Source organism: Nesoenas mayeri, assembly GCF_963082525.1.
Source record: "Nesoenas mayeri genome assembly, chromosome: Z".
NCBI lineage: Eukaryota > Metazoa > Chordata > Aves > Columbiformes > Columbidae > Nesoenas > Nesoenas mayeri.
Window position 1 is genome coordinate 24,203,899 of NC_137542.1, and position 23,700 is coordinate 24,227,598.

The 23,700-nt window shown below is 39.6% G+C and overlaps 1 protein-coding gene across 1 annotated transcript in view; it reads right to left on the bottom strand.

Annotated features, from left to right (window-relative positions):
- Positions 1-9,349: 9,349 nt before the first annotated feature.
- SMC5 (structural maintenance of chromosomes 5) overlaps positions 9,350-23,700 on the bottom strand; it is a gene marked incomplete at both ends in the record, with an annotated part of 44,269 nt that continues 29,918 nt past the window's right edge. Inside the window, 8 exons of the mRNA XM_080362508.1 lie at positions 9,350-9,493; positions 12,244-12,339; positions 12,432-12,611; positions 15,718-15,837; positions 16,055-16,159; positions 16,557-16,652; positions 17,329-17,454; positions 22,041-22,163. Coding sequence (XP_080218634.1) covers positions 9,350-9,493; positions 12,244-12,339; positions 12,432-12,611; positions 15,718-15,837; positions 16,055-16,159; positions 16,557-16,652; positions 17,329-17,454; positions 22,041-22,163 — 990 coding nt within the window. The remainder of the gene's footprint in view (positions 9,494-12,243; positions 12,340-12,431; positions 12,612-15,717; positions 15,838-16,054; positions 16,160-16,556; positions 16,653-17,328; positions 17,455-22,040; positions 22,164-23,700) is intronic.

Below are 23,700 nucleotides of genomic sequence, written 5' to 3' on the forward strand. Positions count from 1 at the left end.
GGAGGAGGGGCAGGTACCGAACTCTCCTCTCTGGTGACCAATGACAGAACCTGAGGGAATGGCAGAACGATGTGCCAGGGGAGGTTTAGGTTGGACATGAGGAAAATGTTCTTCCCCCAGAGGGTGCTGGACACTGGAACAGGCTCCCCAGGTAGGTGTCACAGCCCCAAGCCTGACAGTGTTCAAGAAGAGACTGGACAACACCCTCAGACACATGGTGTGAACTGTGGGGTTGTCCTGTGCAGGGACAGGAGCTGGACTTGATGATCCTTGTGGGTCCCTCCCAACTCAGGACATTCTCTGATTCTATACTGGTATCAAACCAATACATTTTATACAGCAATGTGTACTTTAAGTACTAAACAAGTTCTGACCAAAAATATCCTTCATGAACAGACAACTGGACGCAGAAGCAGTCACAAAGTGGATCTAGATTCCTCACCCACTGGGGCCCATAGTAAACTATAACATCAGTGGCTTTTCATCTGAACAGACCTTTAAGCATCATTGCAGCAGCACAGAGTGGGGATGATACTGTTGATGGTGTTTGTGAGCAAGTCCCTTTGCACATCTTGTGCTGATCATCTGCTTTGGATTTACTCTGTGTTTGTAATTCTTCAGGAAAAAACAAGAAAACCAAACACATACCCCAACAACAACAAAAAAATCCCCGACCAACAAACCCCTTTGTTGTCCATGAAAAATCTATTATGTGACCGAAACTGAAGTACAGTCATAGAATGCTTTGGGTTAGAAGAGACTGCAAAGATCATCTAGTTCCAATCTGCCAGCCATGGGCAGGGACACCTTCCACCAGATGAGATTTCTCAAAGCCCCATCCCACATGGCCTGGAACACTTCAGGAATGGGGCATCCACAACTTCTCTGGGCAACCTTTTCCAGTGTCTCATCATCCTCATGGTGACAAATTTCTTCCTTATATGTGGTCTAAATCTACACTCTTCCAGTTTAAAGCCATTAACCCTTGTCCTATCAGTACACGCCCTCGTAAAATATCCTTCTCCAACTTTCTTATAGGCCTCTCTAGGTACTGGAATGTTGCTGTAAGGTCTCCCTGGAGCCTTCTCCAGGCTTAACAGCCCTAACTCTCTCAGTCTGTCCTCCCAGCAGAGCTGTTCCAGCCCTCTGATAATTTCTGTGACCTCCTCTGGCCCCTCTCCAACAGGTCCATGTCTTTCCTGTACTGAGGGCTCCAGAGCTGGATGCAGGACTGCAGGTGGGGTCTCACCAGAGCAGAGCAGAGGGGCAGAATTACCACCCTCAACCTGCTGGCCACGCTCTTTTTGATGCAGCCCCGGATACAGGTGGCTTTCTGGGCTGCAAGTGCACATTGCCAGGTCACGTTGAGCTCATCAGCTGACACCCCCAAGTCCTTGACCACAGGGCTGCTCTCAATCCATTCTCCACCCAACCTGTACTTGCGCTTGGGACTGACCCATCCCACGTGCTGGACCTTGAACTTGGCCTTGTTGAACTTCATGAGGTTCCCACAGGTCCACCTCAAGCCTGCCAAGGTCCCTCTGGATGGCCTCCCTTCCCTCCAATGTGTTGACTGCACCACTCAGCTTCGTGGCATCAGCAAACTTGCTGAGTGTGTGCTCACTTCCACTGTCTGTGTTGCCAGTTAAGATGTTAAATAGCACTAGTCCCATTACCATCCGAGAAATGCCACTCACCACTGGTCTCCAGTTGGACATCAAGCTGTTGATGGCAACTCTTTAGAGTGCCAGTTCCTGGTAAACCAGTATTAGTGGAGTGCAGTGAAAATCAAGCAGCATAATATTCACAGTCTACAGCTTTGGTTACAAACTGGGGAAGGGGAAATCAGAGACTTTCCCCCTTTGAATTACATGATCCTGATTATCTCAAAGCATGTATGCCTTCTGAACCATCCATGTTGCACGTTACCTGTGCCATCTTCTGCTTTCTGTTCTTTTCTAAGGCTCCCTGATATCTTCTGCTACCATCTTCTCAGTTATCATCTGGTCCCTCTTTGTTGCCTCTAGCAAAATCAACTTTGTCTGCTACTGTGCATGATTCCTTATCCCCAACAAAGTGAATTTTGTCATTCCTTTCCAGCTTACTTGCCATGTTTTCACCTCCACGCTTCCCAAAGAGATTGTCAGTCTGCAAGCAGGTGCTTTGCTCTTCTACAAATACACACTGGGCATATTTGCCATCTTCTATGTAGCTTCCAGGTGCGATAGTTGATATGAACAATTTGCAATACCAAACTCTAGCCAATGACATACATAATGTCATGTTTTGACGCTAACCTACACTGTTCTCGTGGGCTAAGCCCAGGCAGCAGCTCAGCCCCAGCCAGCCACTCACTCAGTCTCCTCCCCCCGCCGAGATGAGTGAGAGAAGGGTAAGAGCAAGCTCCTGGGCTGAGATAAGGACAGTTTAACAGGGAAGGTAAAAGCTATATGCACAAGCAAGGCAAAATAAGGAATTCATTATTTCCCATTGGCAGACAGATCTTTAGCCATTTCTCCAGAAAAGAAGGGCTGACCACACATAGTGGTTACATGGGAAGACATAACTCCTGAAGTCCACCCTTCCTCCTTCTTCGTCCAGCTTTTCCTGCTGAACACAATGTCATATGCCATGGGATATCCCTTTGGTCAGTTGGGGTCAGCTGTCCCAGCTGTGTCCCCTCCTAAGTGCTTGTGAAATTCCTGTGCTGGCAGGGCAGCGTGAGAAGCAGAAAAGGCCTTAGTGCTATGCAAGCACTGCTCAGTGATAGCTGAAATATCCCTGAGGTACCGACAGTGTTCTAGTCACAAACCCCAAACCTAGCCCCAGACAAGCTACTTTGAAGAAAATCCACTCTATCCCAGTCAAAACCAGGCTAACTGTCAAAAAACACTGGCTTAGTGGGGGTAATAGATCAACAGAAATAAGACTGGACAACTGGGGAACTACTTTTGAGAGCAACTGGGGAGCAGAATAGTGGAGAAAAGCTGGTGGAGATTGGTGGAAAGTACAGAGATGGGAATTGCTGTCAGGGAACTGTGCCATTGGGAAAGGGCTGAGCCACTGGAGAGGTCACTGGTGGGTAAGCTGCTATAGTGCTGGTTATCACCTCTTCTGTCTTCTCTGCTCGTGCTACTTGCCTTTATTTTGCCATGTTTTCCCTGCTGGCTTCGAACACTGCCTGAAAAGCTTTCAGCGGCTAACCACTTCTAGTCCATGCACTCATCCACCCGCTCCCTGTTTAACAGCTGAGCCTTGCAACGGCTAAAGTTAGCACTGAAATAAAATGTAGTGTACTAACTACTAAATCACCCGCTACACGCAAAACACTGCCTTGTGTCCAGGCTGTCCTATTATTCAAACAACAGCTGGATCAATGAGCCTCACGGGAGAAGCACGGCTCTTGGCAAGCCTGGTCTGTGAGCACAACAGCAGAGAAACATTCCTGCGATTTTCAGATGTTCAGGCTCGGACAGTGGGAGGATTTTTCTTGGAGCAGAAGTGGATTTAATTCTCTTCCTCATCTCCTTCCTCTCCAAATTATGATGTATTGAATCCTGGGTTTACTCTGAATTAGAAAGTTACTGGGAAAAAAATGTTTCTGTAACAAAAAGTTCTAGGAAAATTTATTTTGGACATTGTGTTTTAGTGAGTCAGAACTGAAGAGTAATTCTGGCTCAGAGTTATTTACAGTGAAGCTGGAGTGCCAGGGTTCCCCTTGCTTCTCATGATGTAGCTTTCCTGCCAGACACCTCCCATCAGATACTGTTCCAATCAACTAAGAAACTGCAATGCACCTTTCAAGAAGCAGGCCAAATAAAGACAGGGGAGAGGACAGGGAAATTATGCATGCAACATCAAAACAACTTCCACAAAATTGCAATACGCTGTGATGTAGAGTTACTAGGTGTTGCTGAGCCATACAGCCCTTGGCCTCAGTGTGGTGCTCCTTTCCCAGCACAACTGGTGTTGAAGGTTGTGGGGTGTGGGGACAAGAGAAGGAATCATGCACTTTGTGGGGACATCCCCCTTTAGTCAATCCCTGGGGACAGCTACAAGACCCCTGCTCAGCTTAGCAAACAGTGAGCAGATCCTTCTCACATTTCTGTCCTTCCCCCAAGTAAATTCCAATATTCAAAGCCTAAGCATGGACAGCACAGACAGTATCAGGCAACATGTTATCATTGTGCAAGTGTTTGTAAAACAATGACAAATTTCACATTTTACATTATCTGTTTGCTCTGGCACTCTGCTTTTAAGAACACACTATGGAGAGGCATGGGAAATGGCTGAGGAAGGTGAAAACTAAGGCCTTTTAGTAAGAGGTGTTTGGAAAATTAACAGGCCTTGCAAAGGGAACAAGCAGGTAACTGCAGACTCACAGAAGAAACTCAAGTTGGTGTCCACAATCCATGGGAAGCAGTGTTTGAAAGATGGTCCAGCAGCTTCCAGAAAGCAAGCATCAGCCAGAGAGCTTAGTAATAAAAGGGTGGACACGTTGGCATAAATCATACACAAGAGTGTTAACTCTAAATAAAATTTGCCATTAGGCTTGCACCAGGAGCCCATCCTGGTCTCTAAAGAGTACCCACCATACTCTTCAGTGACCATCCAAGCAGCCCAGACCAGCTCTGTTTGTCTCATCATCTCTCACCAACTCCAAAGCCTGCAGAATAGGTGTTCCCAGTCAGCAACAGCCTTAGCAGGCATTTTTCTTCCAACAAAAGCCCAAGCTTCATATAAGAATGTTAAAAGCATTGTAGCTGCGCAAGGGTACATCCTCATTCTAGTTTGCTGCTTTATCTGACCAAGCCATCTCTCCTAGTTAACAATAGCATACATGCACAAGTGCCATTTACAATTATAAAATACAGTAAAAGGTGATTTGTAAGTGCTTCTCAGTATTCGGTTTCTCAAGATATTTTTATTTCTCACAGGAAGTCACAATTCCCATGCTGGTTCTCTCTCTTTTTCTCAATACATGAGCAGACACAGATGTTTGCCAGAACTGCAGATGGTGAGGGAAAAGGATATTTGCGATAGTTTTCAGCTGGTCTGAACAACACAGAAAAGTACCTATTTTCAGAGAAAGCTCAATTTATACTTCAGCTGTCAGGACTATTTGGGGTCTTTCCACTTCTACATTTTTGAGAGGTCCTGTCTAGTCAGCAGGAAAAGCTGGATACTACATGTATATTTAATCTAAACTCCCACTCATTCCCTCCTCCTCAAAGTTGTACTGAAATTAATTCCACAGGTTTTTATAGTAAGCATTCCCAAGTAACAATACCAAAGCATAAGGAACAGCAATAAAGCTGGCGGCACAGAAGGGCCCTATATGTGGGTAAGGAATGCTAAATAACGCTGTAGCTACACTATGCAACTTGGTGTGGATTTTCACAGTTGAATACACAATCCAGTTCAGAAGACTTCCTTGTACACCAGAAGGCCTCTGTGTGTGGCCATGATATGCACCTGTCTCGCGAATTAGCAGGTTACCAACACGTGTGTGGGAGGCACAATCAAGTTGTACAGCCCACTTGCCACTAGCAAGGGCTGCTTTTATACACCAGGTTGGTTTTGCGGTTCTTTTTCAAAGGCTTTAGCTAGCAGAACTGCTGGATAGTGAAGCCCTACTGGTCAGTAATGTGATAGTTGTACGGTTTTACAGCTCGTTACACTGCCCGGGGTAAGTTAATATGAATGATAGCATCCTATTAAGATTGTAGCCAGACATGTTGAAATCAGGACTTTGAATCAGTAGGTGACAGACCCCCAAGGAAACAGCAAACACCCACAAGACCGTCATCTTCTTCACTTAGGCAGTGTGGCAGGCACACATCCTGAAGACGTAATTTTTGAGACAGGATCTGAAGTGCCATCCAGTTGAAATAAATCAGATTTGCATTTCATACCTTAGCCTGCAACATGAGAAAGGATCTGAACTCTAGGAAGAAATTGCACAAAGTTCTAAGATAACAACCTTAAGAACAGACTGTCAGTGCTGTCTAGCCATAGGATTAAGTCCTAACACATTTCATGCATGTAGTTTTGCTTATTCAAAGAAAACAAACCACACTTTTCATATAGTGATCCTCAGATACTAAACAGAATGTATGTTTCCATTAAATTAAAAAAAAATTGACTTAAAAGTTCAGGATTGCAAGAAGCCAAGGATTTTGAAGATCAAGGAGTACATTTAAAACTCAGTCTTGCAACACAGTGGACAGATAGGCCTGTGGCCTTAATTAAGTTGAAGATACTTTGCTGGCCCACTCAGTCCCTGGCCCACAGCCCAAACTTTCACACTCTTTCAGTTCTTCTGTCAAATATTTGTGTATGGACTCTAATCCTCATGGAACTTACTCCACGAACACATTTCACAGTCACAGCGAGCTCCATTGATCAACAGTGGTCTACAATTTTAGAATGTGTAGTTTTCTATTCCCTTAAAGGCTGCTTTACTCAAAACAAGAATTAAAGTACTTAACTTTTCATTTCTCAAACCGTTCAGTTCCTAGCTTATATTTGCAGTGGGTCAGTTTATTTCTAACATTCTAATGTAAAAAGCCTGACATACCACCTCCATTGGCAAAGTCTAAAGATAGGATGCTGTTAAGGAAAACTCCCACTCAAAATCAAGTGGACACCAAATTTTACATAAAATTCTATTGAAGGCTACCCCTTTGTGAAAACAAGGATACTGTATATTTTCAGATGGTGTCCTGGGACTCAATCATTTTTACATACCTTTTACGTACCAATCGTAGTTTCAATTTCTTTATTAATACAAATCATACTCTCCACAATTCAGTATTAAACTTGATATTTTTTTATAGTTACTTAATAATTGGGACTTTATTTCGGGCAATCAGCATCCCAGCTTTCAAATGCTTATCAGCTATGGCCAAAACCTCACTAATGAATTATATGGCTATTGAAAAGTAATTATGTATATGATCACTCCAATGCAGCTAAAGCCTTGTAAAAAGCCTCCTGGTTTTAACTTCAATGTGAAATCAGCAGGACTGTTTTCTCAATCTATCACCAAATATGTATCATTTTACTTAAAAAAACAAAACAAAACAAACCCCCACCTTATACATTGCTTAGCTTATATTTTGCTTACTTCTGCAAGCTAACTAGCTCATTGTTTCAAAAGTACCTCACTCTGTCAATCTCCTTGCTGAGAGAGACTTGCTAGAAAAACAAAAACCTTGCCCTTCCAGGAACAGGAAGTGGAACATTACCTCAAAAAGAATAAATAACAGTAATGAAGTACATTACTTTAAGAATAGTATATTCTTTATATTAACTTCAGGTATACTTTCATTAAACAAAAACAAATGTGCTACTTACAAACCATTATCTTCCTACACATCACCTTCTCTGTTAATTAAAAAAATTTGCATTTCAATAGGAGAAGTTTGAGAACCTCCTTAACTGTTTAAGGGGAACATGACTTATCAAAAACAAATTCCAGTTTTTGGAATTTTGGGACAGGATAGCATCCAGAGGGACCTGGACAAGCTTGAGAAATGGGCTCATGTGAAGCTCATGATGTTCAACAAGACCACGTGCAAGGTCCTGCACCTGGGTCAGGACGACCCCTGGTATCAGGCTGGGGGAATAGAGATTGAGAAGCAGCACAGCAGTGAAGGACTTGGGGGTATTGGGAGATAAAAGCTTGGACACGAGCTAGCAATGTGCGTTTGCAGCCCAGAAAGCCAACCATGTCCTGGGCTGCATCAGAAGTGTGTCCAGCAGGTCAAGGGAGATGATTCTGCCCCTCTGCTCTGGTGAGACCTTACCTGCAGTACTGCATCCAGCTCTGGAGCCCTCAGGTTCCAGAGGAGGTCACAAAAATGATCAGGAGGCTGGAACAGCTCTTCTGTGATGACAGGCTGAGAGAGTTGGGTTGTTCAGCCTGGAGAAGAGAAGTCTCTGAAGAGACCTTATTGTGGCCTTTCAGTGCTTTAAAGGGGCCTATAAGAAAGATGGGAACAGACTTCTCAGCAGGGCCTGTTGTGACAGGAGAAGGGGTGATGGTTTTAAAATAAAAGAGGGGAGATTCAGGCTAGACATGAGGAAGTAATGTTTTACAATGAGGGTGTAAAACACTGGCCCAGGCTGCCCAAAGAAGCGAGAGATGCCCCATCCCTGGAGACATTCAAGGCCAGGCTGGATGGGGCTCTGAGCAACCTGATCTAGTTGAAGATGTCCCTGCTCATTGCAGTGGGGTGTTAAACTAGATGAGCTTTGAAGGTCCCTTCCAATCCAAACTATACTATGATTTTATAACCTAGAAAAATGAACTGTATTTCTGTAGTGGTTTGAAATAGAGTTAATTTTCTTTATGCAGTTTTTTTCTCAGCTAGCACGGTCATTGTTTGGATTTAGCTTGAGAACAAGAAGATAACACGCTGGGACAGAATTAATGTTTTTCTTCAAGTAACTTTCCAATGGTTTTCAGCTGGAATGGAGAGCACATAAGAATTTACTGTTATCTTAGCAGTTGTCTGGGAGCCAAATTCTTTCTGGGCTGTGTGGAGGTGTGAGGCATTGAGGAAGGGGAGCATGGATGGGACAGACCTTGACTGACATCTGGGCTGACCAATGAGAATACTCCATGCCATTAGTGTCGTGCTTCATTTTTAGTGGGAGTTGGGTTTTCCCGCTGGAGAGACAGAGACCCGTTACAGTTTTGCTCTGTCTTGGTTGAGTACTGTTCGGGAGTTTCTTTAGTTCCATCTTTTGCTGCTTCGCTGTTCTGCAGTGGCCCTTGGGCCTTTCTGCCTTTTTCTCTCTTCCCAGAACTGGTTGCTTGGCACTGATGGACTTTGTGAGGAATTGCATTGAGTATCTTTTACTTTATATTACATTTTGCATTTTATATGTAATGTTATAATTAGTAGTGTATTAGTGTTATTTTGTTATTTTATTAAACTCTGTTTATCTCAGCCCATGAGTGTTTCCCTTCCCTTTCAATTCTCTCACCTATTTGACGATAGAAAAGGGGGGGAGTGAGCAAGCAGCAATTGTTAAATTGCTAGCTTGGATTAAGCTGCAACAACTTCTCATGCTACATTATTGATAAAATAGCAAAATATAAGGAGCTTCCCTTTTATTTAAAACTACTATTGACAAAAAGTTGGTTCTTTGGCAAACAGGCCACTATGAAAGATTTGGGAAAAAATAATGTAGTTTAAACAACAACCGATTCTCATCTTTTACAATCTCTGAAGTCTTGAAAGTCAGATGTTCCAAAAAGTTCTAGAAAAGCATTATCTATTATACAGTAAGTGTGTATATATATATATATATATATATATATATACCCACATATGTATCACTGTTCATCATCCATCCTTCCAAGTCGCCGCCGCCGCTTACAGAAAGACTTCAAGTTCCATTTGTCTGCATCCAACATAAAAGGTCCATTGTAGACAAACAACACTGTCATCTTGTCATTGTAAGTGAGATTCCGCAGGAGCTGGAGAAAAACACAAAACCCAAAGTCAAAATAGCTAGACATTCCCCATTATCTAACAAAGGTGAAGAAGGTCTACATAAAGACTTCTATCTTGAAAGGTCACTATAGCAGGATTATAGCTTTTCTGAAAGATGATGTATATTTGTTCCTAGAAATACCTTAAAGAGACTCCACTCATTCTTCAGGCAATTTCCATGCTTCACTGTTCTTACTACAAGAAAAATCTTCATATGTAATGTGTACCTTCTTGCTGCAGATGTGGTCATTACTTTTTTGCTGTATCCACAATAGGCAGGGAATATTGGCTGGTTTTCTTTCTTTGCCAGGACAGGGCAGGAAATAGAGTTACTTGGGCATGATTATTATGTCTCTCTTCAGCCACATGCTGCTCCAAGCTAAGCAGTTTCCATTAGTGGAAACTCAAAACTTTCAAAACTTCTTAAAAGTTGCACTCCTGTCTTCTGGAGTAACTCCAGCCACTGTACTACCTTTCCAAAGTGTAACAGCCAAGGCTGGACACTTACCATCATCCAAATCTTGTCAGGCACAAGCAAGAGATGTCACACAAGCTATAGGGTTATCTGCAGTGCTCAGGATGACTTTTAGCAATTGACTTGCAGCTGATGCTCAGCTTGCCATCCACGGTAACTTCTCTTTCCCCAGTCATTTAGGCTTTTATGCCTTTAACCAGATGCTGTTGTTGATATTTCCCACTTAAACACCAAGTTCTATGCCTGGCTGTGCTGAAATACATCCTGTTTTCAGATAAAGTTACCTAATGTAAGATTGTTTTGAATTCTAACCTTGGTCTACAGCAAAGAAGCATTCACTCCCAATATAGTTATTATTTGCGTGTTTAATTTGCATAGAGTGATATTAAAAATACTGATTAAAAAGAACCAAAAACCCTCACTCCTAAGGAACACATTCAATTCATCTACTCATTCTGCATATTAATCTATAGCCCTTCCTCTCTGTAACTTCCTTAAAAATATAGCTGGAGTAACAGTGTCAACATACTGAAAAAAACATAACAACAGTTTTTCCTGGATAGATACGTGGAACTTAGCTCACTATGACAATTTGTCATACTTTGTAGTACATGATTATATACTTGCTTTCTAGTAAGTGAAGACTTACAGCATAGGCTCAGGAACTGCAGGCAAGTCACTGCAACAGCAGAATATGGCTTCCTCCTCAGCCTGTTCTGTACAGCCTTTTAGTTATCTTGATGCAGCCCACTCAAACTATCTCATCAGCTAAAACCTTTACATGAAGTGCCATCTCAACAATGTTCTTCGTGATAGGGCACTGTAACTTCACCATGTTAGCTGTGGTGATCACCTACTTGCAGTTGATGAAAAGAGAGAGAAAGGAAAGAAGAAATACCTTCTTGCTCCTGAATACTGGTGCACCACATTCCTTGATCTTCCTCTTATCATAATGTTAAATGGAATTTTTTTTTTTAAGCCTACAAAATGTCTTACTTCTGCTTTACCATTTTTACTCTGATCTTTGCAGTTAGCTTTGCACACTCAATTTTCCCCCTTGGCTGTTCTTAGTAATTTGATAATGAGCACAACTTTTAAAACAGACTCTGAACCCTAGACGGTAATTTTCTACAGTTCCTTCTATGTGGGAAGCATTATAGGTAGTAGAGCTATCTCTACCCTTTCAACATCCAAACCACTCTCTTATTTATAAAAGTAGGAGGGCAGAAAAGCAGATCCAGTAAGGACAGAAATCACAAGAAGACAAAAAGGTGCTAGATAACACACAGAACAAGAAAGAAGAAATGTGGACAGGAAACCACCAAAGTGTGTGGAGGTACATATACACCAAGATTGGAAGGAACATCAAGCATTATCTTCCTCTGACTTTCAATCAGTTAAATGCTGTTGGTGGCTCTTCTCAGGTCTTTCAACTGCTATTTACAGAAAAGAACAGTACATACCAGCCAGATTTTCTAAAATACACTGAGGTACTGGATGCAGGCTAACTGCTAATATTAATAAAAAGCATAAAGCCCAGTACTGAGTGCCTGCCTTCTTGATGTACTGATAACCTTCAATGGTTCAATCTGGTTTAGATCAATCTGAACATAACATTAGCCTCTGTCAAAGGTGTAGGTAAAATGCCACTATACTTAATAGTTCTTTCAAGCCACAGCATCACACCACTGCATCACCTACTAAATCAATTATCTTTCCTTTAAATTATTTTAACAGAAGAGCACAATTAAGCATTGGTCATTCTTGACTGAAAAGTCCTCTTCAAGCCATTCTCCATGGAGTATAGCACTGATATTTTCTGACCTTATAAATATCAGGTTATTTCTTGAATAGTTTTTCTCCTTAATGTTGGACTCCTCTAATTCCTTGAACATCAGCAGCACTAGCCTGTTCCAATATCATTATCTGACTTGTTAGGAAATTGGTCTCTGCTACCATCCCAGCCATGTGTAAGCTACAGGCATTACATTTCACAGCCTTGTTACACGGTAACCCCATCCAATGGTGGCTAACTTGTGATACTTCCACAGAGATCAAACTTCCAGAATGTGTTTATGACAAAAAGAGCCTTAGTATGAGTTGTCTGCTAGGACTGTCCTTAAAATTGACAAATTCTCTCACAGTTCGCTTTAATATTACATTGTTAGGTAAAACAGAGGTAAGTTACACAGTGTTTACAGGGATATTACCACACAAAACTTAAGTTTTGAACTTTTTATTTCATTTTCTGCAACATACCTTTGGTGTAATAAGGAAGTACTGAGATGTGCTTTCTTTACAAGCAGTTTTCACAACCATTTCAAAAACTCTTCTCTCATTAATTGGATCCATTCCCTAAAAGAAAATAAAAAAAAAGCCTGTTCTGTTTGCTATGTCATAAGTATCTGCATAGGCAAGAGGTTACATACTGCAGTATTGATCCTTACCTGGTTAATTTCATCTACAACCCTGAAAGGGCATTTGTTGAGCTCCTGTAGGGACATCAGGTACAACATAGTGGAAACACTCTTCTCACCTCCACTCTGATGAAATGGAGTCAATTCATGAAGTTCAGTGCTACTGTGGAATTTGACTCTAATGCGAATCCCGTACTTGTCATACTCCTCCTATGAAAGCCAGTACCTGTTAAACTCAGTTTCTCTGTATTGCAGCTTATTTGATAATGATATACAAATCAAAGGATATTTACATCAAATGTTTTACATGGGTCTATGAACTACTCAAGTTCAACTTAATATCAATATATTAATTCTGTTTCATATATTTTCCTTAAGTCTGATCTATTCTTGTTAGATAGAGAATTTTCAATATCACTTCCTCCCCGTGACAATAATTTGTTAATTTCCAAATCCCTAGTAAGAAAGACTGCATACATATTAAGAACATCACCATGGACAAAAAATTCTTAGCTAGAAAAAGGAGAAAGCAATGCCCCTATATATTCCATTAATCAGAAAAAATGTAGTAGAGCACATAATACTATCAACTTGAACAGTGGGGTTATGTGGTGGCAGGGCGGGCGTGTAGGTTAGGATCCCATTTCAACCTCTTCAACTGCAAGCAGTCTAATTAAATCCTTCCCCTTTCCTCCACTAGCAGATTGACATACAAAGCCCCTACAAATTCCACCATGACAGCAATTTTCCCTGTACCAGATGGAATTTAGCATTGGAGAGGATCTATCAGATCCTCTCAGATAAGCCATGTTTTGGTGTTCCTGGTGTTTTACTACACCTGCAGTCAGACAAACATCCTCAAGACTGGAAAGTGTAAGGTCTTATATTGGCATTTACTTTCATGTACTACAAATCTCTGTTGCTTCTGGTGTACCAGTATTGTAGAAACACTGAACTGCGAATCCTTCAGGCTGAGACAAATGCATACACACCTTAGGAGAGAATGAAGGTGACCTGACATAGTTATAAACTCATGGTTGCTAAGTGTCAACCTTTTCCAATTTTGAAGACAGGTCACTTTTCTCATCCTCTATGTTTTCCCTGTTGGGAAAGGACTGTCACTTTCAAAGACAAACTGAAGACCTGCCTTGAGAAGGAGTCCTATATGATCACGACAGGCACACTGGAACAAAGCAATGCTTAATGCAATTAAAACTATTTTCAGGCTGATTTTGGTTACCATTTCATTCTCCCCTGCTATGGAAGAAATTTCTTCTTTGGTATTTAATGCAGCTTATCAGAAGAATAATTAGCTTCTCAGATTTGCAGATTGTAGTTTAATATCCATGCCTGATAATCAGGAGCCTAAGAAGGAAAATCATGTGGCATGCTTTCAAAACAAATAGATGTTGCTGCACTGACCTTTCTGGAGGTGGTATTTTGCTAATAAGACATTCTCCTAATCAGTGAAGATAAGAGCACCATGGCTTAGATGAACTTCCTCCATTTAGTACAATTTGGTACTGTATTGTCAGGATCAATCTCAGACTCACAGTCCGCCTTGCTTATGACCAGGAATACAGCATAGTGGTGTGAACAAATATCCTTAAATTCACAATTTAGTTACTGTTTCTTCTCCAACAAACACTTGCAAAGCTTTTGCTATACTCTTTTGAAAGGGATGAGGCTGTGAGACATGACAAACACAATGACTTAATATAAAGAGAAAAAACACCCCAGGATCTAAGGCCTCTAGGCCCACTGTACTTCCATATGCATTGGCACAGACTGAAACTTGGCTCGGAGAAGTTTACAAGGCACAGGTTGGCAAAACCTCCAGTAAAAAAGATCCACCTTCCTTCACAGCCACAATGGCACCAGAAAGTCAGGTCTTTGTTGCCACACTACTGGGAATACCAGTTCATGTAACTGACAGATATTCCAAGACCTGTCAAGAATGATGCTCAAAACTCCCTGTGGAGAATGGAGGAAGGTGAGGGTTATCACCATTAGCATTCTGAATTCTTGTTACCAAGTCATAATGTTCACTGAGGCTTCTGCTAGGATGTCAAGGAAGAACCTAGTCAAGTGTTTCACACAGTAGGTGCTATCAGTTCTCACGGTTCCTGCAGGGCAGGCTAACAGAGGCTTGAAGTTCGGTATCACAGGAATATTCTAACAAAAGTAATTCTGCCTCAAGGGTTTCTCTTTTGATATTTACAGGTCAGGGCAAAAGAGTCTCCTGCAGAGAAGGGTAAGGAATCCAAGCTCTAGAACAGATTATCTGCCTCTTTGTTTTATAGGCATTGATGCCTTGATGAAGAAGTGTTAGTTATTGGCACAGGACCACTAGCTAATCTCTTAAACTATTTGTGACATCTTTGCAAGAAAAAAGCAAGACCTTCCAAAGAAGATACTCGAAAGAAGTCCAGGCTCCCTCTGTTTTTACACTACTCTACTGCTTTTCTATATATTCTCTCACAACTTACTTTTAGATAAAAGATAATATTACTGCAATATAGATCTGACTCTGTAGGTAACTATTAAAAGAACTGGTAAGTCCATGTTTTAATGTCCTACTGTTTCATAATACAACACATTTTTATGCAGCTTATGTAAAGAGCTTTGTCAGTCACTATTCTTCCTCAATAACTACCACTTCAAGTATTTTAAGAAAAGCTGCTTGAAAACAGCAAACAAAATGTTTAAGTGTCACTTTAACTATTGTTCAGTATATGTAATATATATGAGAGTCTTAAAATCGTCATTATTGAGATCAACTTAAAACAAAACACTCAATTTCTCTTTAGCCCACTGCACTGAATATTTCTCCCTAGAGTACTACTGATGCTTTAAACTCTTTGTCAGAGGTAAATCCTGCCTATAAATGTTACCAAGGACGTAACAGGCTGGGCCATATGATTGCTACTTCCAAACCAGACAAAATGCCAGCAGACTTGAGTAGAAACTACAATCAATACAACACTTAATAATAGTAGATTTATCCACTAAATGATAATAGAATAGTGCACCTTATCTAAAAATGTAGAATTAAATCACTAACTTAATAAATCTGAGTTACAGCTAAAGTAAACACAATGCTTCGAACTGAGCCCTGTAAGTTGTGCATAGCTCACAAAACTCAGTGAGTTGAAGTCCTGTGCAGTGCATATGGACAAGGACTCATTTTCCTTTAATCAGACCAACAAGTCAGTTTTAGCAAAAAAAAATGTTATTTTTTCTCCAGCAATATACAGGCAAAAGGTGATGTACGAAAATACGAATGTTATTCTTCCATCTGAAAATTAAATCATACCTCATTTTCCACGTGAAGATCAACTTCACCAACACACTGCATAGAACTAAAGAAGCTACTGAACTTCTCATTAATTTGTTCAATCAGACTTTTCAAGGGGTTTAGCCACCTTTCTTTGACCTAGAAACAGATATTTCAATGTAAAAGCATTTTAATTACTGAGTTTTCCTTTAAGATAGCATTTAAATTCAAAAATATCATAATTACAGAAGTTAACATCTCAGATTACACTCAAGGCAACTTGGAGTGTTACCCTTTATTTTTGTACATATATTCTATCCTAATAAAGACATAATGATACAAAGACATAATGATAAGTGATAATTTCAGCTATTACCTTGGAAATGTTTTGCTTATAGGTATCCAATTCATTTTTCTTTTTCTCTAAAAATTCTGTCAGCTGCTGTATTTCTTCTGTCTGCTTATTGTAATCTTCAACAACCTGCCAGAATAAAAAAATAACCAAGCAGTCAACAAAGTGTTTCCAAATTCTAAACCTTGACTGTAAAAATATCACACTGGACTGGTTCTGTTGAAACACAATTACATAGATCATTGCACTGCACACTGAGCAAGACACATTTCTAGCTTTAAAGCAAAGAAACTGTATAGCATTGCTTATATCAGGTTATTGCAACTTATTTTTTTAAAGGCAGAGAACACACTGTTCTTTTGGAAGAACCTACTTAAAATTCTAATAGATGCAGAATCTGGCATTTACGACACATTGTTCCTGCTGTCTAGCTTATTATACCAAGAGATCTAGCACAGAGTGGGAAGCAAGTACAATACGGGTGGAGGGGGAAGATGGGAGGGCGGAGGGAAAGCAGTGAACATACCGAAGCATTCAGGCCTGTGAAACAGGAGGCCCTGGTTCTCTCCTCATTCAGACAAGCATCGATTTCCTCCAACGTGTTCGGAAGAGCCTGAAAAGCCTACAAGAGAAAGGATGCAAAGCAATGCTAATGAAGGACTCAAGTTTGCTAAAAAGAAATCAAATAAGCCATAAAATATTTAATTACTTTTTTATCAGGATGTCACATATTTAAAACTTAACACAGTAAGATTCCCTCGCAAACTATTCTGGACACAGAAAGAAGGCTAGAAGTGCTATTACATAACAAAGATACATAATTAATTGCTCCTCAGTTGCCCATCTTGTGCAGGTACAGATGCTCACAGACTTACTTTATGCAAGGGGCTATGCTAATTAAATCATGCAAATACTTCTAGAAGCTTGGAAGACCTCCAGGTAAGCAGGTGGGCCCAGACTCCAGGTTTTTTGTGTTGCTCCATGAGAGCAAGAAGCTAGAAAAAGATGGCCTCTAATTACTTCTATAAACACAAGAGTACAGATTTTAATTGAGATTTCAGATCAAGTTTTCTCTCTTCTGCACACAGAACTAAGTAGTAGCCAAAAGATATCTCAGTACTATTTAAAGGTGCTTTAAATCATAACTGACAATATATAAGTCAATATTAGCAGAAATACATATGATCCTTTACTGGTAGCATTCTAATACAAAATAGATATTCTTCTTGCTAGACAAGTTAGAATGGTGTATAGCATACAGAATTTAGAAGATATCTGGAGATTTGGTTTGTACATACAATTTGAAATTCTTTTGGAAGATGTTGATCTGGACTCAGTTTGCAGACCTGTCGAGCTTTGTTCAGCAATTCCTTGCAGTTCTCTGTAAGAACTCGCTTCATATCATCCAGTTCACGAAACCGTTGCTGTTAGAAAATATATTAAAGGTATTAAAATACACATTTTTTTACTTTATTATGGTTTTTCAGTGGTGACACCAGCATACTGGCAACAAACATCCGCATCAGAGAATGTAGGTGAAATCAGATTGCTTAAAGGTCAAAAATCGTTTTTTCCACACACAGAACTCATACTGCTTCTCTGCTTGAAGTCAACAGATGCCAAGGTAAACTGATCAAAATCATGTTCTTGTAATATAGCTAAATTTATTTTCTCTCAACTAGACAACTGTGCATGTAGATTCAACATATGTCTCAAAATAGACTATTTTACTTGAAATCCTTTACAAGGCAAAACACAACTATAAGCCTTATTGGTTTTTAGCTTCCATCTAACTGTATTTATCAGCTTGAGAGAACATGGTGACCATGATGTACACTGAATGGTATTTTACATGAAATTTTACAGAGTAAACATCATAATTAAACAATCAGAAGTACTTTGCTGTTTCATATTCTACCTCTGCAATACAGCCAGCAAATCACAAACCAGAAACAGACATAATTTTTAAACTAGTGCTGAAAAATAAGTGAAAAGAAGGTACAGTTTCTGATTCTGAACAGTGGTCTCAAGGCTAAACTCAGGAACTTACTACAGGTAAGCGGCCAACCTAGCCCTATGACTTTTATAGCGCCATGCTACTGCAACAGTAGTTAAAATACAATACACAAAATATGATACCTTCATGGAACACTAAGCTAACAATTATGTCAAATAAGCAGTATTCAGGCAAAGAAATTTGGAGAGCCTTAAGTATCTCTTTACCTTCGCTCCCAGAAATCCTTGTCACTATGTACCAAGCCACTGGAGCTTTTAACTCAAGTTATTTTAGTATACATTTACTTGGTGATTACACATGCAATCCATCTTTTTAATACCCAGTAACACCATGGGAATACATTGTTTTCACTTTTTTCAGAAGCACAAAATTCTGGCTCAAAATCCATATGAACAATATTTTGCTTCAGAACTTTCTTCTGATCGGAAAGTTTAGTTATGCTCCTACACTTGGGAGAGCTTTATCTTCCCAGTTTTTATTGCTGTGTACTTCAGTTAATGGGAGCCCTCCAGTGGCAAAAAAATTTCTAAGTGTTGATTTGAAGAATATAGTTAGAAAAGTGTTCATTAAACATTTTTAAAATACAGGACACAGACATTGATAGCAATTCACATCACTTTCTGGCAATTGAATTAATCTTTATATACTAAATACAACAGAAGCAGTAGTAACTAAAGTGATCAAGAGTGATCATTGAGTTCCCACACTCAAGAATTAGGGCTGCTGTTCTTTACAGCATTATGAAGTCAAAAATCCTGATCTTCTTTCTTTCCACCAAGCACTAGGAAACATACTTCGTTTTAGAGGTAAGCATTTTACAGTCTTCACAAACACATTGTAAAGCTATTTTTCTCTGCTGTACTGATGTTTTCAGAAAGGTTAAAAAAAAAAAAAGGCCTTTTTCAGACTTTTTTCCCCCTTCATAAAGTCTATTATAGAGAAGGAGGGACATGTCACAAGGGGGGAAGAAGGACTGGCATTAGAGCTACACAGATAAAGAAGCAATGAGCAGTGGATGGCCCTCTTTTTGGTTATAGCCAACATCTCATGTCATTCTGAATTATCACAAATAAAACTGTATACCACAATGCTTATGTTCCATTATATATCTGTATATGCAAATGTAAGCACACATGTAATACATTCAACAAACAATATTTTAGATACATTTTAGAAATTTCTAAATTGAAACTGGACTGTATTTTTGATCCCAGAAATTTAAAAGCCAACTGGCTTCATCCAAAACATGTCTGACCTCATGACAACAAAAGCAAAGGATTCAGTGAAAAGCAACATGCCCATATTTTTCTATACCAGAAACATCAATTTTATGCTCATGTGTTTGACCATTGCCAAAGCCAAAGCCAATTCTGAATAATCTGAAGTGGGGAATCTCAGCTCTCAATTGTACATAAGGCTCCCACTTGAAACCATGCAGGGCTGCATGGAACATTTCAGGTTGATCTCTAGGCACTGAAAATCTGAAACTGATTCAACGCTGAACATGTCAGACTCAAACCTAAGGGAAGCAAAATTCTTCAGGGTGTGAAAAGGAAAACACTTGTTTGGCCACACGAAAACCTCAGCATTCAAACAGGAAGACTGGGAAGTAATAGACACTTGATGTGGTTATGTAGCACGTACTAAAAAAAGCATATAATAAAGTACATGCTAAATAGAATTTAGATAAATAAATGAAAAGACACAAGTTTTGATTACTTCTCCCTCCTATATATTAAAAAGTGCATGGCGATGTTTTAAGGTTTGTTTTGATTTCCAGAAAGTGCCTCAATAAAACCCATTTAGATAAAAAAATAACTCTAAGTAGAAAGAATTACTATTTTGAATAGAGATGCTACCATGAAAAATCACAGCCTAGACAGAACTTTACATTTGTTTTAGCTAACAGCATAAGAACTAACTTGGAAGGAGCTTAATCCAGGTACTTCAAGGAAGTGTTGTACTACTGCAGGGCTGCAATTACAACTTCCTGAAAGGCATCTCCCTAACAGCAGAAACCAATCACATTCTGTTTGCACAAGCAATCTGTATTCTGTTGTGCTCATCAGCACTGTAACTGGTTTTGGGCAAAATAAGAAGCTAGTTAAAGAAAATACAGTTACTAGTAGCCAATGTCTTCTCAGGAATTCAAGTTTGATTGCAGGCTTGGTGACAGCATTTAATTATTTGAAGTTCAGAGATTTACATACAGAAAAACAGAATCTGCATTTTCTTAAAACTTGGCTTAAGGAGCAAATGCTGCGATATACATACTGAGTATTAATACCAATGATTTAAATTTACACCAAATGAACCTGAAAATTAACAAGCTATCAAAGCAAAACAATTAGCAAGGCTCTTTCAAAAAACTATCATAAACATGCAGGCAACTGTGCCAATTATCTAACGAGCAGATGGGGCTAAAAATCCTCCCTCATGTTCAGCATGGGTCACCAACACAGATTTGCTTTGTAGGCTCATTAAATAAATTAAATACAAGAAGTTGTCAAAGTAACACTAAGGTTCCCACTTGAACTGCAATGACAAAATACAAACCCTGGAATCTGTTGTTGCTAATTTGACTTGTTCCAAAACACACTTTTTTGACCTTTCCATCTAAGTGGTTAAAAAGCCCCACCATAAAGCAACAAACATGATGCTCTCTCCTCAGTATCCCAGTTCCAAGACCTCACAAAAGGAACATATGTGATCTTCTCTTAGATGTACTAAGTGGGGTTTGTGTTTGCTTCAAATCTTAATCAGATATTTATTATACTTGGGTATTATAAATAGCTCAGGATTGCTTGGGAGATAAACACCGTAAGTCCTAAGTATTAACAAAGTTTAGTGGCTTCTTTGGCTGATACCCAACATTCCAATTTCAACGACTGCATCATAACCAGCACATGACCTGAGGATTAAATAGAGAATTAATGGTCCCATAATTGTAATATTCAGGCTCCAATTTAGCTCACTACACAGCATTTGTAAAGGATACTTATTTCTATTTCTGTTTGGCTTCTTCCTTTTGCAGGTTTGTTTACTTTAAAAAAATACGCAGCAACAGTTTGCAAGACTTCCTTGAAGTGTTGTGATGGCACCCTTAGAGGCAGCTTTGGAGCAAGAATAGTGTAACACAGTACTGCTGTAGGATCATACCCAATGTATCATACCTAAAGCCTCACAGAAGTTGGAAGAAAGGGCCAATTTAAATGTATTCTTTCAAATAATATTTAGTTTGAGATCAAACTAATAAGTACTGAGTTTTTCCCAAGGAAATGAATCTCTTGAGGCAGAAAATAAGAAATAAACCACAGAATGTACAACATACATCATTCACAGGGCAACAGAGGAAAGATAATTTTTTTAAAAAGGGACTAAAGCCTAATATCCAAATATAAAAATTGACCTCTATGCACCAATCCATGAGAGACCACAGAGTCCTCTGCTCCTCTGCTTGTGGAACTAATTCCTCAGAGATAGTCTTTTCACCTGAACACAGCATAGCTTCCCAATACCATCAACAGGACTACTTATCCTCCTTTTTGTCCTTCAAAAAAGGCATTTAATTACAGCATGAGAAAATAAGCTATGAAAGAAAGGTAAAACAGCTCTGCTCTACTCTGATACAGTACTTTTTCCCATGTGGTTTGGGGCTACTTGTCTACAACAGGCTTAGAAGAAAAATACTACTTTCAAATAACAGCTAGCCTTTTTACAGACAGTATGCACTATGATAAAAAGATCTAGGACGTGACTGCTCAGCACATTTTCACAGAAGCTAAGCTGTCTTACTTGAGGAAGGCAAAGCTCCTGCTCAGCTTTAAATGAAGAGGCTGAAGTCAAACTACAGAAATCAAGGCTACATATTTAGCAACACTAATATCCATTTCTAAACAAAGACAGAGACAGAGTCATCTTTTTCTATAATGTAAAGGCTTCCACAGAAGATGTTTTCATAGTAAATACCCCAGTATTCATAGAAATGGTTACCTCTGCAGTTCTTAGCTGTACACTTGCTGCTTTATACTCTGATTCTAGTCTGTTCTTCTCAGCAGCCACTGCAGTGCTCTGAAGAACCAAATCTGCTTTGAGGATGTTCAGTGATATGCAATTCTGCATAGGAAAACAGAAAATGTCATTTTTTTCCACAAGAGACTCAATACTGATATAATCACTACCAAGCTTTAGAAACTACCTATTTTATAGACATAGCATACAACCTCACACTGTGTTCAGTTCTTCAACACTATGTCTGTCAAATTCAATGAAAAAAGTGACTTATTGGTGACCCAAGCTCATAAAGATGTATAGTCCCCATGTAGTTTTAATTTGTAAGCATACGCGTACCACTTCTAATCAGATGATTTTATACCAAAAAGCACGCATTCTCCTTCCCTACACCATATACTTACACATGAAATCTGAGAAAAGGCAAAGCCATCTCAATCCTTTCTCAGAGACACGCGTGGATTTTGGTGGACTTTGGAAGTCACACAGAGAGATGGAAAAAGGTCAGAAAATAAATACATAAGATACATGCCTCTCTCACTGACAATGCAAAATGACTGATGGGATTGACAGTTAACTCCTATGTCCTAACTGGAACAGTGTATAGCAGTGTATAACAGAAGGCTCTATTTTGGAAGTTCCATAGCAGACTTCAGTGATCCCCAGAACCTGGTTTGACAATTTGGAGACTAAAATGAGTCAGCCTCAGGAATGGTCTATAAGATTCAAAATTAGCAATGTTTTTGACTGTGTGAAGGGTAGCTTCAAACCTTGAATTATGGGGCATTGACAACACTAGTTTAGTTTTGGTCTTTTTTATGATCAGCATATAAATACAAAGGAGTCCTCTCTTAATGCAGGAGAGGACAAAGTTCCAACTGTAGATCCAGGGGATCTGCAAGGCAAAGTTTTTTGAGAGTGTCAGCTTCTGAACACAACAGTGAGCCACGGTCTGGGATCTAATTGTCTATTTCTCATTTCAACACAAAGCTTCTACAGCATGAACTTGGACATAAGAATAAGTTTATTAATTTCTAATCTGCTTAAACAGCTTAAAAACAATTATCACAGAAGTAAACTGGAAAAAACAAACAAAACAAGAGTCATGATGCAACAAGATTAAAACTGGAAAAAGTTAAGATTATTCAAAGACAACAGCACAATGAGAACCACATGCAAAAGCAGTGCCAGAATCCGAAATAGTGGAACAAGGCTGTTCATGTCAGCTGTCTGTAAAGAACAGAGGAGTATTAGGTATGTGCCAGGTACACTCTGCCGTGTGTGTTTCTGTAAATGCACATGCAGCCTGTCACTCTAGTTGACTGTTCCACACAAGCCCCAGAACTCTTTAAAAAAAGTAGAGCATATTGCCACCACACAAACACATAGAAATCCCATATATGTTTTAAATTCCCTTCTGTGGCAGAAGTGAGTATGCCTGAAATGTACGACTACCTAACTTTTCATCACTTTAATAGCCTACAGCTAGTGTAATTAAAAACCTAGTTAGGAAAGTACAAAGACTCTCATAAACCTGGAAGAATTAATGCGGTTTGGTTTGGAGATGACCAGAAATGTATGGATTTCAAAAATGTTCATAAAACATCTAATGAAACACCTTTCTTGTATCAGACCATTTTCT